Source organism: Silurus aristotelis (assembly GCF_946808225.1).
Source record: "Silurus aristotelis genome assembly, chromosome: 12".
Classification (NCBI taxonomy): domain Eukaryota; kingdom Metazoa; phylum Chordata; class Actinopteri; order Siluriformes; family Siluridae; genus Silurus; species Silurus aristotelis.
The window spans coordinates 13665804-13682304 of NC_139585.1; the positions used below are offsets into that span (position 1 = coordinate 13665804).

General features: G+C 36.5%; 1 protein-coding gene across 5 annotated transcripts in view; it reads right to left on the bottom strand.

Moving 5' to 3' along the window:
• ankfn1a (ankyrin repeat and fibronectin type III domain containing 1a) overlaps window positions 1-16501 on the bottom strand; it is a 75680-nt gene that overhangs the window by 42907 nt on the left and 16272 nt on the right. For all 5 annotated transcript variants that reach the window (XM_083556121.1, XM_083556120.1, XM_083556124.1 and 2 more), the window contains exon 5: window positions 10887-11116. In XM_083556121.1, the coding sequence (XP_083412247.1) occupies window positions 10887-11116 (230 nt within the window). The remainder of the gene's footprint in view (window positions 1-10886; window positions 11117-16501) is intronic.

The window sequence follows — 16501 nt, forward strand, 5'->3', positions numbered from 1 at the left end:
AACAACTGTGCATTTTAGAACACTGCCTTTTTCCGCATGAACAGAAATCACTCTTGAGTGAATAATATGATACTGCTATTGAACCGAAATGTTCACCAGTGTAAATGCAGCATGTATGAAGCAAATTATTTCCATGTAATAATGAAAAACATGAAGGAAACAGGCCTTACCTTTCCTGCATACCAAGTATTATCTCTTGCATTTAAACTGGTCTTGTGGAAACATTACAATAATGTTAATGTGTTTTTCTGGACTAACACCTACGTACATACTACTTTTAAGAGAACATTGTTGGAAGGTAAACCTTGCCTGCTAAAATCTCTCATTTTAGCATGACAAGCAGATTAAAGATGGCTCAAGGTTCCTTCATTCAGTATGATGCATCATGCACAGATAAACAACAAAGCTTAAACTGTGTTTTTTTCTCTGAATAAAACATTGACAGCCTTGCTTAAGTACAGCACATCATATTCCACTCAAGAAATATATTAGGTCAACATCTGAACTTGAATTTGATTTACCAAATGTGAGCAAACACCATATTCCTTGTGAATCTTGGTCATTCTTAAGTGCTTATTATTTTCTTTATGCTTATTATAGGACGTTATGAGTTTAGCTACAGACATTGTAGCTTAAAAGAATGGATTATATGGAAGCAAAAAAGCAGCCTGTTCATACTAGTATTGGAAGATTTTAGATATTTTATTATTTGCGATAATTGCACAATGGTATTTATTGCATATGCTAAACCATCTCATAGCTATACTTATGTCTAAACTATGTCTAAATCAGTACACTAAAATTTCACTGGAAAGGATTTAGCAAGCTGAGGAGCCACTTTATGAGGCTTTGCTGTGTCTAATAAACACTGTAGCTACTGGCATCTTCGTGATTTCACTTAAATGTCACACTCAGAAGTCTGTTGTCTGGAACATGGCACAGAGCTGAACTTGTCTGTGCTTTTTCTTTAATGTCGGTCGACCCCTTCAACAAACACGACACGTGCAGGGAAACATCTGTCCATCCCCACGGCTCAACTCGGTAATTGTTTTAGTCAGGAAAGGTTCCTGCATGACAAGTGTCAATCCAAATAGCCCTTTTAACCCTTTTGCTCTTACTAATTAGATCTTATTTTATTAAAATTGTTTCACTATCACTAAGAATCACTAAAAATATTAAATAAATGTTTATACAATGATGTAAACCACCCACTCAAGCACTCGTCGCAATACGGTCACCTGTGTAAGGATTATGGAGCCATGAACTCCATTACCCATCAGCTCATGCATGCCACATGCCCTTGTGACATGTCACTGATCTCACAGACACAGGTTCCTTGTCACCTTTAATCAGCACCTTGCACTTCACAGGTTGCCTCACGTCTATGTCTATCCATAGTTCACAGTTCACCGGTACGCTCAAGCTTTTGCTTTGTGTACTTAGTGTTTCGTGTTCTTTTATGTTTTACATTTGTACATAAAATAAATCTGCACTTGCATCTACTCCCCACTCACCAGCCTCCTCTGCCTGATCAGACAGCAGCTACTTTAGCAGCTACTCCAAGTCATGTGTCTCCAGCAAACTTTTTTAACAGCTGTTCGTCCTTTGTCAGGGGGCAGTGTAACATACTTAAAGGAAAGATCTATTGTTCTCTAGTGTTGCTGTGAGGAAGAACAAAAGCATGCCATCCCTCTCATGCATAGAGCATGGCCAATTGTGCTCCTATGGCTGCTGCCCAAGAATCGCTGAAATGTATTTTTCCAATCGTGTATTTGATTCCAAGAGTTTGTGATTTGTCTTTAAATTTGTAATTTTGACTGACACAGAGCTGTTGCATGTATACATCAGCAATGTTTTGCATAACCTGCAGAGAATTTACTTGTTTTGTATCAGATCAGTAGCAGATATCAACAAGTAGACTGAATTTAAAAAAAAGGAAAGAATATGATTGGTGCATTCACAACAACAGTAACTAGAGAAAGCAGAAAAAAATGAATGGGATTAAATGAGAACATTTCTGCAGCAATATTATACATTTCCTAATTTATTTTGCTTAAATTTCACATTCATTTAATAATCCTGCTTCAGATTCGAGTCACCCTTTATAAGATTATAGCAGGTATATTTTTATTCATGAGATTTCTAAGAAGAATGTCTCCAGGGTCATTCTGTTGGAAACTGCATGAGAATTGATGACTGCTTGATAAGATTTTTTATACAGATCCATCCATATTTATAGGCTCCTTTTATGGAAAATAACAATTATTAATATAACATAGGTGATAAACTACATTTTGAAACAAGTGAATTTTATTAAATTGAATAGCATAATGTTCAACACAGTTGGAGGGCATTAAGATGGCTGGTATCAACTTTAAGCTCACTTTATGATTAAGCTTTCAGTGGTCTGACATCATCATTGCCAAATCTCTGCTGTTGTGTTTTGCACAATGTGCATGAGATTAAATTCTCTCTCAATTGACATGCTTAAATGATGTGCATTCTTCCTTGCAGTGCTTACAAACAGCTTTGATTTATTATGAAAGTGACATTTAATGGTTGATTTTGAGACTTAAAAAGCACACAAAACAACTAAGCTAAGCATTTTTAAACCTGTAACCTTTGGGTTTGTTTTATTACTTTCTTCATCATCCTTATTCCTGTGACCTAACTGTGCTTAAAGGTTTAACTGCTTATATAATTTAATACCGATTACCTGTATGTTAACCTTGTTTAACCCCAATTGTAAAAGATGAAAAATGAATTCTACAATTATTCAGTCATTCTTATAATGGGGTTATTTCTGGGCTCCTAGTGGTTAGGGTAAATCCTGGGGACCAAGAGTATTACTGAGAATTACTTTGGATCTGTTTCGATGAAATGGACTTTTATTAGGTGTTATTTATTACTGATAGTATAAATTATTATTGTCATAAAAGTTTGGTAGAGTTCATTCTGTGAGTTCAACGTGAGAGAACTTTTGACCAATACTGTGACCTTCTGATCTGAAGATCATTAGTCAACAATTACTCTTCTAATCTACTATGCAGTGATCATTTACAGTACAGAACAAACTTGAAGAAACAAACGATCTTCAAAGAGAGAACAGAAAGATGTAATTTGGTCTAAAAGCCAGTGGCCCTTGCACATATAAACAGTCTAACACAGTACAATTTTGCAGATGATGAAATTAATCTGTCAATGACATCTATAAACTGATGTTTCCACCTTACTGTTTAATTGGCATCACTTGTGAAAAATAAGATCTTATTCAATTCTTCAGATATACAAATCTTTCAATCATGATTTTATTTAAACCAGACATCATTTTATAAGCAATCGGCTTAACTGTGATGGTTTCTGGTTGCTGATAATCCAAAGGCACATTAACATCCATGCAAGTTACGCTATATAAGTCAAAAATATGCTTTTTGTGCTTTGATGTGGTTTTTCATCATCACATTTCTGCTTTAATAATAGTCTCAACTTACCCCTATCCTGACTGTTCTGAAGAAAAAAAATACAGTTAAAATCCTACAGATGCTGCTATCTTTATTTGGGTTTCATTAGGATGACAGTTATATAACAATTAGTTTTGAAAATCAGATTAAATGTGTATTTTTAAATTGATGCTGCAAAACAATCTTTCATTTTAATAAGGGGGTGACCATTTATATTCTTTATATATGATTAGGCTGCACCAACTCTCCCTTTGTATAACCCACCACTGCTTAAGTGTAAATCGTCTTGAAGTCATTGGTTTGTACTTTACTTCTGACTTACAGCATGTAATTATCCACAAATACACACATACACTAAAGCAAAACATCATATATGCCTCTAGTAACAACAGGTATTTTACGCCTACATTTTCCCCTCATACAACAGCAGTTAGGTCAGGCTCAGCCACAGCTGTGCACACTGTGGCTTGATAATAAATGGCGTAAGCAAACACTCGCATTGAAGGCTTGCACACTGCCCAAGAAAAAGTTAAAAAGGATTCACCAGTACTGAAATAACTGTTCTGAAAGACACACATTTGGGATTAGGGGGCTCACAAGTAAAATAGTGTTCCCATTTCCCCTAATAAACACGTCATGTAAAATCTTTAGCAATTCGTCCTTTCACAGCACAGCTAGAAGTGTTCCAGTGCTGCTGCATTCATTGAGTCTGAATGATGATTGCTGCAATCACAGAGGCTTACTCAATTAAAAAAAAAAAATTAGGGCTCAATTGCTTTGTTATTAGGCAGCTCTAATCACTTCGGAAGAACTACAGATGTACCAACTAGTGTTTAATAAAAACAAATTTAGATGGTGCATTTACATCATCTGCATATCCGCATACTGTGATAATTTGTGTTCACCTCTGATTCAGCGACAAAATGCTTTGAAAAATCAATCATTTATGCTTGTTTTAATGAGGCCACAGCATCTTGACCCTGGTTTTTATGATCTTAATTGATTGAATTCATAGTACATGGATGGAATGAAGTCAAATCAGTGCAGCTTGGCTGAACCAAAATAACCTCTATCCAGTGATTAGCTTCGAGCCGACTGCCGAGACAGTCCAGGGCTGCTAGAACTTCTCACTTCACTGTGCTAATTTAAACAAGGGTTTTATTTTTCTATTTGTCAGTGGACTAAACTGTAGCATGGTTGTTAAACCTTTCCCAGACCTAATTAAGAGAGCAATGCTAGCATTCATAGGTGAGCTCGTGCTGCTGGCCCGAGAGGAGGAGGGGGGCGCTGTGCTGGTGCCTCTGGCAGCCTGGTCTGGCAGCTTCCAGCCTGTAAGGCTGCAATATTAAGTGACTGCTGAAATTCATGGTCTGCATAGCTGTTTTATAAGTGTGGGCGACAACCAGATTGTATACGGCCCAAGAGATTTTAATGCAGTGAGACACATTAGCAAACTGTACTCCTTTATAATTAATCAGGCTGTTGTCATACTAGGAGCATCCAAGCTTTTGTTAGAGGTTTTTTCTAAACAGACCATGTGCAGAGTTTACCCAGGTGTCAGGACACATTTACACAGAGCAAGATATAGATTGAGATTGTTCAATGATGACAGTCTTAAAACAATAACATCAAAACTAGATCTTGCAAATTTGCAATACTGCACTCCCAATCGCAATAGTGCAACGAAAAGCATCTTAACTCCTGCTGTGAAAAGCAATAAAGATCACTGTGCATAAGCAGGCTGTGCCTGATGGGATGATCAAATGTTAATGGAGACATTTCTCTTGTATAAAGGCTACTGTTTAAAAAGACATTGAGCACGAAGAAAGAATAACTGTAGGATTAGTATAAAAGTAAGAAAAATAGCCAAATATTAATACACCCTTAAGTAAGGTCTCTACAGATTTCAGAGCTTAGTGAGATGCTCTGCATGAGGCTTTATATTCTTTTTTTTTTTTAATGTACTGAAAAATTTCACAGACATGAAAAGTGTGTCTGAAAGGAAAAACTGTCATAATCTCTTTCTCATTACTCTGACTGTTAAGATGCATTTGTGCAACGTGGCTCGAAAATCATGCTGTTTTTCTCTACTGTCACCTTGGGCCAGACAACAGTTTCAGCAAGTGAGCAGCAAGAGGGCAAGCTTGCCCCCTTATGGTGTTTCCAAGAAATGAATTTACACAATGCTTGAAGCAAAACAAACTTCACTTACTTCACTTTGTACAAAAGCAAACACTGTAACAGTTTTCTTAATCGCTATAACACCAATCCTTATTTTAGGTAGTTAGATTCCATTTGCAAATCCACTTCATCCACTTTTTTTTATTAACTCTAAACACATTCATTTCCTGAACAGGTTTTCACTGTGATGCACGATGTAAAATGAACACAAAATGAAGTGAACACAAGCTAAATACAGATGTAATCATTTACACACAATAACACAAAACTGTTCAACCTGTTTTTTAACCACAAGATGTGGTACAGGTGTGTTGAATGTTGGCATCTACAATATAAGAAAACAACACAGCCTTTTCCCAAACCTAATAGAAGAATCTTTTTTATGCGACTGTGAATGGTCTTTGACCAAACCCGTATAAGAGAGAAAATCTCATACAGGCACTTGGCCTGGGATTGGCCTGTGGTGACATTGGTGTGGAGTGTTGTGTGAACTGGATCCGGCACAACACGGAGTATTTCCCCAATTGCCTGGCAAGGAACATCATTGCCTGTATGGTGAATCCAGCACAAAGCCATAATGCTGCAGCTGAATGATTTTCTAAATTACTATTTTACCACTTTTTACAAATATTTAGACTATTTATTCATTTTTGAGTGAACTGTAATAGACTGTTCATTTAGAGGTTGTTTTTTTTATGTTATTACCTGTGCTTCTGCACTGTATTTTTATGGTTGAATATGCAATTAAATTGCATTACTTGCATTCTTTAAAGCATATATTCTGCATTTTTGTCTAATGTTTGTATATTGTCCATCTGTATGTACATTCTGAATGCATTGTTCGATTTTGAGTACACATGCAATGGTTTTGAGGCAATTGTTTGATGTTGAGAAGTTAAGATGTTTTTTATGTATTTTGATTATTTGTTCTAAAAAAGTAAAAAAAAAAAAAGTGTGAACTTTTTCAAGAAATATTATTTACAGATTAACAGTAGGAGGGTTTTCACTCTGCATTAGTGGTTAAAAACCTGGTTGGTTTGGTTAGAGTTACCAGGGCACGTTCTGCTAGAAACCACTGCAGATGAACGAGGAGAGGAGAGGAGAGGAGAGGAGAGGAGAGGAGAGGAGAGGAGAGGAGAGGAGAGGAGAAAGAGAAAAGGAGAAAAGAAGAAAACGAGAAAACGAGGAAACGAAAAGAGAGATGTGCAGAAAGAAATGGAATGCAAAGAAAAAATTGATGAGAGGAGAAGAAAGGAGTGGAGAGAAAAGAAAGAGAAGATAGGAGAGGAATAGACAGGAGAGGACAGTGAGTTACCACTGCAAATGAACATTAGATCCAATCTTTTCCTAAATGTACTCACAGTCGGTACAATATCGCTGACAGATACTGTTGTGTAAATTTCTACACCAGCATGTCAACACAATATTAAAAAGACTGATATCCGGCTGCGCTCTGGTGGTTTTGTAGAATGGGAGACTTGTTGAGACCTCTGTTAGAGTCCACATTCAAAATAATAAGCTTGCTTTTTTCAAGGCTCCCTTTTTAAATCAATAAGTTTTTGTTGGCTAATGCACATTGTAATGTATCAGAAGAATAATGAAACAGTTTTCTCACAGCTGGAATGGAATAACTGGATTTCGTGCTCTCTGTCTCAAGCTATTCCAGTGTTTCAGTGTTTTCCTAAAGCACCTCCAGCAAAAAAGCAAAAGACCTTATCCACGCTCCATAGCAACAAGGTGGACTATGGGCAATAAATCACTGCGTTGTACATAGCACCGCATGTGTATGTGGTGTCGTTCGTGTCAACGTTTTTCTCTACAATTAGCCATGACTCTCATGCGACTGTATTCAAAACTGACCCAAGGGCATTGCCGAAGCATAATGTAGACTTTACACAAACAATAACATGGCGCCGATTTGTTGGTTTAAATAACAACTGGAGCACAGCCTAATAAGCGAGGAGAGAATGGCTCTTATTGTGTCGCTCAATATCTCAATATTCCTCTCAATATTCCACAGCAGGTGAGAGCTATAACTAGGCTATATCATTACAGGGTCTTGGAGTGCTTGCTAATAAATAATAAATGGACAGATAGTCACACACCATGGAGACCTTGTTGAAAAATGCAATTTAAACAGAATTGAAATTCCAAAGATTTTACTTTTCACGCTGATGTTGGCCATTACAAAGGAGCGCTCCATGTGCCAATTTCCATTCACTCAATCATGAGCAGCGGAGGTGGAAAATGCGGGAAAATATCTGCCACTGTGTTTTCTCCAGCCCTGCAGTTATAAGGCCTGACAGCTCATTCAGAATAGTATTTAGAGAATGGCAAACAAAACTGAGGTAGTGGTCTGTGCTAGATTTACCTTTTTTTTATTCACATCACTTCTCAGAAATCCTGCTCTTTGGCAGAGGCACAGGAATTAGGCATGCCACTCTATTTCAACATACTTCATGATGTAGAGTAAGAAAAGTAAAGAACTACGGCAGCATCAGGAAACTGAATATCTGCTGTGACAACTACGTAAATATGCAATTACCAGGCGTATATTTTTGGAGACTCGATAGTGTTCTGATTCTAGAATAAGAAAAAGTCAACTACTGACTTAAGATAAAAGGATTTACCAGACTAGGAAATCATCTCCAGATGCTCTGTTTTTATTCACTCTATTAAAATATTCTCCTTCAACCAGTGAGCCTTGAGTGTTACAACTGCATTAAAAAATGTCTCAGGGGACGTCATGTTTTCCTGAGACATATGCTGGGTGGAAGATCCCATTTCCATTTGTTTGTAAATTTGCAAATCTCAAGTTTAGATATACGCACTGACCACAATCATAGAAACACCTGTACACCTGTTTATTTACGCAGTTATTCAGTTAGCCAGTCATGTAAAACGTGAGAAAGTTTACACTGAGCATAAATTCACCAAAACAGGAATATAATTTTATCTTCAGATTAAAATTTTCTTTTTCTTTACTTAATTGTCTGACCAAAATTGATTAGTCTTTTGCTGTTCCACGATCCTCGATCCACCCCGATATGCCAGATGTCACAGTGGTAAACCGTGGTTACAAGTTACCGAAGCCTTCCTGTCAGCTTGAGTCAATCTGGCCAATCTACTCTGTCATGTCTCAGCAACAAAGCTTTTCCTTGCTGCTGCTTACCAGATGTTTTGGCACCATTTTGTGAAAATTCTTTTGATTCCAATGCATAAAAATCAGCTGTTTCTACAATTCTCAAAGCAGTTTTTTTTAAGAACATCTCTGTGTCAGTGAGATTACATTTCTTCCCTGTTCTGATGTTTGAACTGAAGCTCTTGACCTGTATGTGCAGGATTTTATGAACTGCACAGGCACTTTGCTAGCAAAGTTGTAGACATCTTGAGCAGACTGGCTTTTTACTACTGCAATTTTTATACTGGCTCCTTAAACATTATGTTTAACAAGTAAACTAAGAACATAGTTTCATTTTTTTTAAATAAATTTTTTATGATTTTCCAAGAGGTGTTAAAATATGTAAAAGTAAAATAATAATAATTATAATAATAATAATAATATTTCTATTATTATAGAACACCTATTTCTATTATTACCGTTTATATTATAAAAAAAAATCTATATATTCTAAAAACTATAATTTATTGTTTTTCCGCTGTATTTTTATTATTTCTATTATTATTATTTGTTCCTGGATAGTGACTTCCCAAGCACCCAAGCGGCACCTGTGTATAACATCAGATTGGAAAATTTGATGAAACTGAAATAACTCTCTTGATCCACGCCGTGCACTTGTGCACTTACTGAACAGTTTCCTAGAAAAGACATAAGGCCTATTGAATTAAAGCACTGTCTAATACAATTCAAAAGCCATAATTATAATAAAGTGCTTTATACACTTTATGGACAAAGGTTTGTGGGCACATATCCATAAGATTCACATGTGCTTTCCGAACATACGATTTCACATTTAGACCACATTCGCTGTTATAATAGGCTCCACTCTTCTGGGAAGATGTTCCACTAGATTTTGGAGTGTGCTTGTGGAGATTTGTGCTCATTCAACCACAAGGGCATTAGCAAAGTCATGTACTGATATAGAGTGAGGAGGCCTGGGGTGCAGTCAGTGCTCCAGTTCTTCACAATGATGTATAATAGGGTTGAGGTCAGAGTTCAATAGCAGGCAACTCCAGATCTTTAAGTCTTACCATTTCAACCATATCTTCATGGAGCTGGCTTTTTACACAGGGGTATTGCCATGCTGGAACAGGTTTAGGTCTCTTAGTTTAAGTAAATGGAAAATTAGATTCTACAGCATCCAAAGATGTGAATAGATGACAAACTGTGAACCTCGAACTTTGTGGGAACAGTTTGGGGAAGAACCACATATGGCATTTATGGCACATATATTGCATATAGTGTGTTTTTTTTTTTTATTTGTATATTTTATGTTATGATGTGCACGGTAACAGACATTTATTAAAACATTATCAAAGAGTTTTATCCATATTTTAATTGCAACATCGCTTTACAACTCTATCACAGTTTGGTCAGACACATACTAGAGTAAATCAGTCGTATATTCACTCGTAGGTTGGGGAAAAACAATAACCTACCCTGTAGGTAATGGACAATATAGTTGCATCTCAAATTAAGGCAAACAGATGCAGATAGGACTCATCTGCTGTGAAAGCACAGAACATTAAGGCCATTGCATAGTATTCTCCAAAGTACAGAACACTGACTCACTAGTGTGGGATGTCAGTTGAGTGTACTGTATTTAAAGGGTAAAAAATGACTACTGTTGTTATAAAACTAGAGGTTTATAGTGGCTATGCAAGAGTAAGACAACACCACAGAAACCACAAAACCCCTCAAGTCAAGAATTCAATATCCTTCTACAAAAGAGTATGAACTTATTGTCGTGTTTACACATTTTTATGAACATATGATACAGCATAAATATACCAGTCACTGGAAACTGGCAGGAAATTCAATACTAGCACATATTGTGTGAAGTCTGCATGGAGAAGTGGCTGCGTTCCAATGTGCAGAATAACAGCAGGCGTAATTTATGGCAGCTCAGATTAGAGATTTAAAATTATCTTTCTTTTTCCTCGAATCAGTTCATTAGCCAGTCACTTCCTAAATCTACTGTTGTCATTCTCACCAAAATATTTTTTATCACATAAACTTACTCTATTTCTCCCTTAGACCTGGCTAGTGTCACTCCTACTCACGTGGATGTTCCTGAGTTTCTTCTTTCCTCTCTCCAGGCGGCTCAGCAGTGTACCAGGCTCTGTGGGCGTCTGCTGCAGCAGGCTGTCATCCACTGACACACATTTCCTGAGTGCTGCTTTGTCCCCCCACAGCTCTGCACCAGGTTTCGCAGACTCCAAAGGTTTAGGGACGCGTTTCACCTGCAACGCAGCGGCCGCCTCTCCTCGCTCGTATTCACGCAGCACTGAGCCTAAGAGAGGAAAACAGACACCTCAGGTGATAACTGACACCCAGAGAAAAAAAGGGGGGGTGGGGGTGCATCAGAGAGAGGAGCTTAATGAGAACAGGAAATGTGATAATTATTATTTTCATTCACAGGGATGCTCATAATAAACTAGCTGTCAAAGCGACCACTTGACTCATTTCCTGTCTTGGTCCTGATCATTTTTTTTAGTGCATCCCACTACTTCCTTCTGACAGCCATTACATTCTCCTGAGCTTACACTAATCATTGAGATGCAGAGATGAAAGCATGCATCTGGTACAGAACAAACAAGTACTAACTCTGAGACTATTCCATTAAAGACAAAGAACAAGAAAAATTAAGATGACAAAGGGATATGATTAAAATACTACATGGAGCCAGTTTACACTATTCTATGGAGCCAAAGTAGCATAAAGAAAAGAAAAATACATCATAAAATATGCAGCTTTTAAAGAAAAATTTCACACACAAAGAAGAATGACTGTATTGCATTACATTAAAATGCTTTTGGTCTTGCTTGAATAAAATACTTTTGTTCAACTAACGTTAAATATATTTAATACAATTTAATTTTGCTCGTAGGAACCATCAAAATATTCCAGGCAAGATAAAAAAAAACAAAAATGTATGCAATTTTCAATTGTCATCCATTTGGTTGAAATCCTTATTACACCTTATTTCAATTTCTGTTTCAGATCAACTGTTAATTCTAGAGGTGAACATTTTTGCAATTACAAATATGTGCTATTGGGTCACTTTCCTAAATAAATGACTAAGTATAATATCTTTGACTTTTCTTTTTGCTTATGTGCTATATATGTTGGGGACTGTTAAATAATCTGATTACATTTTTTATGTTTTTATGCAGACACTTTATTCAGAAATATATGCAGCACATTTTCAAACACCACGATAAAGCAGTTAATTAAAGTGGCCTCAAATTTTTTTTTTATACAGAATTATTGAATAGATAGATAGATAGATAGATAGATAGATAGATAGATAGATAGATAGATAGATAGATAGATAGATAGATAGATAGATAGATAGATAGATAGATAGATAGATAGATAGATAGATAGATAGATAGATAGATTAAAACACATACATAAATACACACATGCACACACACACACACACACACACACACACACACACACACACACACATATACACACACACACACACACACACACACACACACACACACACACACACACACACACACACACACACACACACACACACAAGGTACCAGTACACCTCCAGGTGAGAGGGTGTCTCATTTCCTCGTATTCATTCCCGCCATCTGCAAAGCAACAGTAGATCAAGTTCATCCTTGTATCTATCTAGTCAGCTAGTACTGAGTCACTGGAAGCCACCTAGTGTTTAATCAGCTCAGCAATTAAAACTTCATGAGCGTTTTGCATGTATTGTCTTCCAGAGAAAGCTGTTATGGGAACAGGAATGACCTCTGAGCCACTGTGATGAAACACTGCAGTAATTGTGAAAAAAAAAAAAAAAAAAACGCTAAAGTAAAAACTAAGCAGATTCACTAGACAATGAAGCTCAGATGTGGAATTACTGGCACTTGTTTAGTCCACTTTCCTACGGCTTGTGTATGAACATTCCTTTTTTTTTATTGCTTCTTTGTACTTTTGTTCGATGCTGGGAACAGTGCCAGTGCGAGAGGCTTTGTGGTATCACAGTCATACTTTAGAGATGTTTGGAGTGTCTCTCCTGTAGTTCATCACTATGGTGACTTTGATGGTGATGGCGGAGGGGAAAAGAGGCAGAGCTGTGTATCCATATCATGTGTCCCATTGTGCTGGATCATGTTGCCTCGCTGGAGTAGGATTCCTGTTGAGTGCTAGTATGCGAGGCTGTGTCATTATTTTCTCATTATGAACATGTATCTTTTCGCACCATCTGTTTTGTTAGATTAACCATGGTTAGTTTTGTAGTTTTTCTTTTTTTTTCAGACAGCAATGGCACCCTATTCATCAGAAAAATAAAGCTTGTGAATGGTAATCTTCTGATGTATTTTGTTTGTGAAATTTTTACCATTTCCAAGTCACAAAAATTGTATGAGCTAAAGAACCAATAGTAGCTAGCAACTTGATAACAAATAATTGTGTGTGTAATTTCTGTGCATTTTCAGTATTTAAACTCAGAACTCTTCACTATTTGATATTCGATACACCATCCACCAGTCTCTGATCGTTCTGATCATTGTATTTTAAATATTGTTCTATAGCCATGTAACTTTTGTTCACATGACAGCTTACAACTGACAGCTCCAGAGATGGGTACAGCCCAACGGAAAGTCACTCTATTCACACTGAGAAATGTTTATCCATTCAACCAGATCTAGTGAGGTGACCTTCTGTAGGAGATATGTGCACTGCATATTAGCAATAAGCATAGTTACACCTTGATAATACACACTAATGCATGATCAGGCAGACATAGTGAGAGCTGACAGTTGCTTAAAGACAAGCTCCTGCTGAAAGGGTTGCTTATTTTTATAACACTCATTAAATGTGACAGTTATATGTCATACCACCTGCAGCAAATAATTTATTTTTTATATCTATAAAGTTCTCTATTTTTAGGCATACTTCATATGGCACACTATGTTGTGTGAAACAGAACCTTTGATCATTATAAAAATCACACAACATAAAATCGGTAGCATGAAAATTCCATTTTGACATTTTCTGTAAAAGTGGGCACAATTTTTTACATTCATGATACATAGAATGTTCCATTCGTTAGCTTTAAAATCTTCGCTTGCGTAAATTTTGTCAATTAGGGTTTGACCAACAAATTCAATAGCAGTTATGTCACTAAGAACTGAGCAGATGCTTACCTGTTCAAGACCCGGTCTTACCCCAGGCACTCGTGCGTCAGAGTGCGTTGCAGACTCAACTCTAATCAGCTTAATATACCCAAATCAATATACACCAAGTATATCAAATATCTTCAAGCAACTTCAATTCTAACTGAATCATGTACATGCTTAGTAATAACTTGATCAATTCAAACTTTTGATTCATTAATTGGACTATATTTTTTGGACTAAAAGTTTTTTTGGCAGATGCACTGATCTGTATCGTATTGCACTAGATGATCATGTACTTTCAAATTACAAGTTATATAAAAGTCTTTGTGTTTCAGTGGTGTGTGTCTAATGAAAGTAATCATTCCTCAAAAATTCAATGACCCAAAAACCCCCAAAAAAAAAAAAAAAGAAATTCTGAGATGGAGTCTTTGTTCGTGCTGTCTCTGTCTATCCAGTGCAAACAAGATAAAGTACAGGGCAATTTATGCACAAACTCACTTACATTTCTTACTGCATGTTCAATTGTCCAAAAATTATTGTAACAAAGCATAGGTAATGATTATGAGTTTCATCATCATCATCATCATCATCATCATCATCATCATCATCCTAATATTCATCTTTAAAAAAAAAACATAAAGAGGGTGGTTTTATAGCTGCTTGTAGCTGATCACATCCTGCTATTGAGAAATGCATTAAGAATGCTAGTTTTAGGTATACCCCAGGGCTTTAAGCTAATATAGAAAAGCAAAGCATTAAAAAAAATAATATAGATAGATAGATAGATAGATAGATAGATAGATAGATAGATAGATAGATAGATAGATAGATAGATAGATAGATAGATAGATAGATAGATAGATAGATAGATAGATAGATAGATAGATAGAATGATGGTAGTATTACATAGGTATGTATGACTAATAATCTAGTAATGTGATAATAACAGCTAATATACATTATTATTTTGTGATAAAATGCATTAAATAGGCAATTTATACAATAGAAAAAGACCAAACCACATAATTTTGTAAAACATTGTGGCATAGAACAGAAATAACCCAATGCCCTGGTCTTACACCCTTTCTATAACTGTATTATGGATTCACTTCATTGAGCAAAGTCAAATCGCAGGAGATTAAAAGCAAGGTGTCAATGGCTGTTCTACCTTATGCTGTGGGTGTGTGTGGTTAATCACGCCTTTGCAGCGTGAATAATAAAAGACATTTTTATAGCGGAACGTAAGCCAGAGGAAAGAGCAGCAGGCCATCTATTGCCCTGTAGCATTTCCCTGTGCCGACATGATTAAACGGAACTCAAGAGACTTGCGAGATGAGAAACTAAATATTTTCAGTCTGAAACTATCTCTTCAGAAATGTTACACAGCTTCCACCCTTTCCTGTTGCACTAGAACAAATGCTGTAGTGCCCTCTACAGGAAAAGTAAAGATTGTGTACTGAATGAAAAAGACACTTGGCACTCATCAAAAAGGTTTACCGTAGCTCCTGCTATTACATATCAGGGAATCCTAAAAGTGATTTTTTTTAAACAGCAGTGAATTGAACAGGAAACAAATCCAGACAGCTGGACAGTACAGTGTTTTTACAGCTTTAAGATGCTGATTTGCTCCTGCCTGTCCACTGAAATGATAAATGCAGCAGCTTTACTGGAAAAGGTCTTGCACAGCTGGCACAACATGCCCATCTACTGGATGCCAATGACATCCAACTCTCTTTCATGAGGTTAATTAGTAAAGTCTCATTTTAACATCAAGGTTGCTTTTTTGTGGACTCAAATAATGACTATAATCTATCTATCTATCTATCTATCTATCTATCTATCTATCTATCTATCTATCTATCTATCTATCTATCTATCTATCTATCTATCTATCTATCTATCTATCTATCTATCTATCTATCTATATATTCATTCATTCATTCATTTTCTCCCGCTTATCCGTAATTCGGGTTGCGGGGGCAGCAGTCTAAGCAGGCCCCCGCCTTCGACTGCTGCCCAATCCTCACAGCACCGTCCCTTACGGTCCCTCCTGCAGGTGGTGAGCCCACGGGAAGATATATACATACACACATATATACATATATACATATATATACAAACAGACCTCACATTTCAGCAACAATTTGTATCCTCTCAAGGGACAATACTATATTGTATGATAATTGTATAAAATATGTGAATATATTTTAGAGCAGTCATTGTGAAGCATTTACTGTCCTTTGAAAATAACTCAACATGCAGCCATTGTTGTCTAAATAGCTAGCAAAATAATAGTGAGTACACCCTAATGATAACAACTGTATGTCGCTTAACCATGCGAAGCCACATGTCCTATTCATTATGTTCAAGTTTTTGTCTGCTTGACAGGACCATAAAAACGTGTGTATCTTGTATTAGAGCAGTGAAAAGTTTGTGATTTGAGTACAATTCTTTCATACTGACCTCTGGATGTTTAACGTGGCACCTCAAGGCAAAGAACTGAGGATTTGAGAATTAGAATTGTT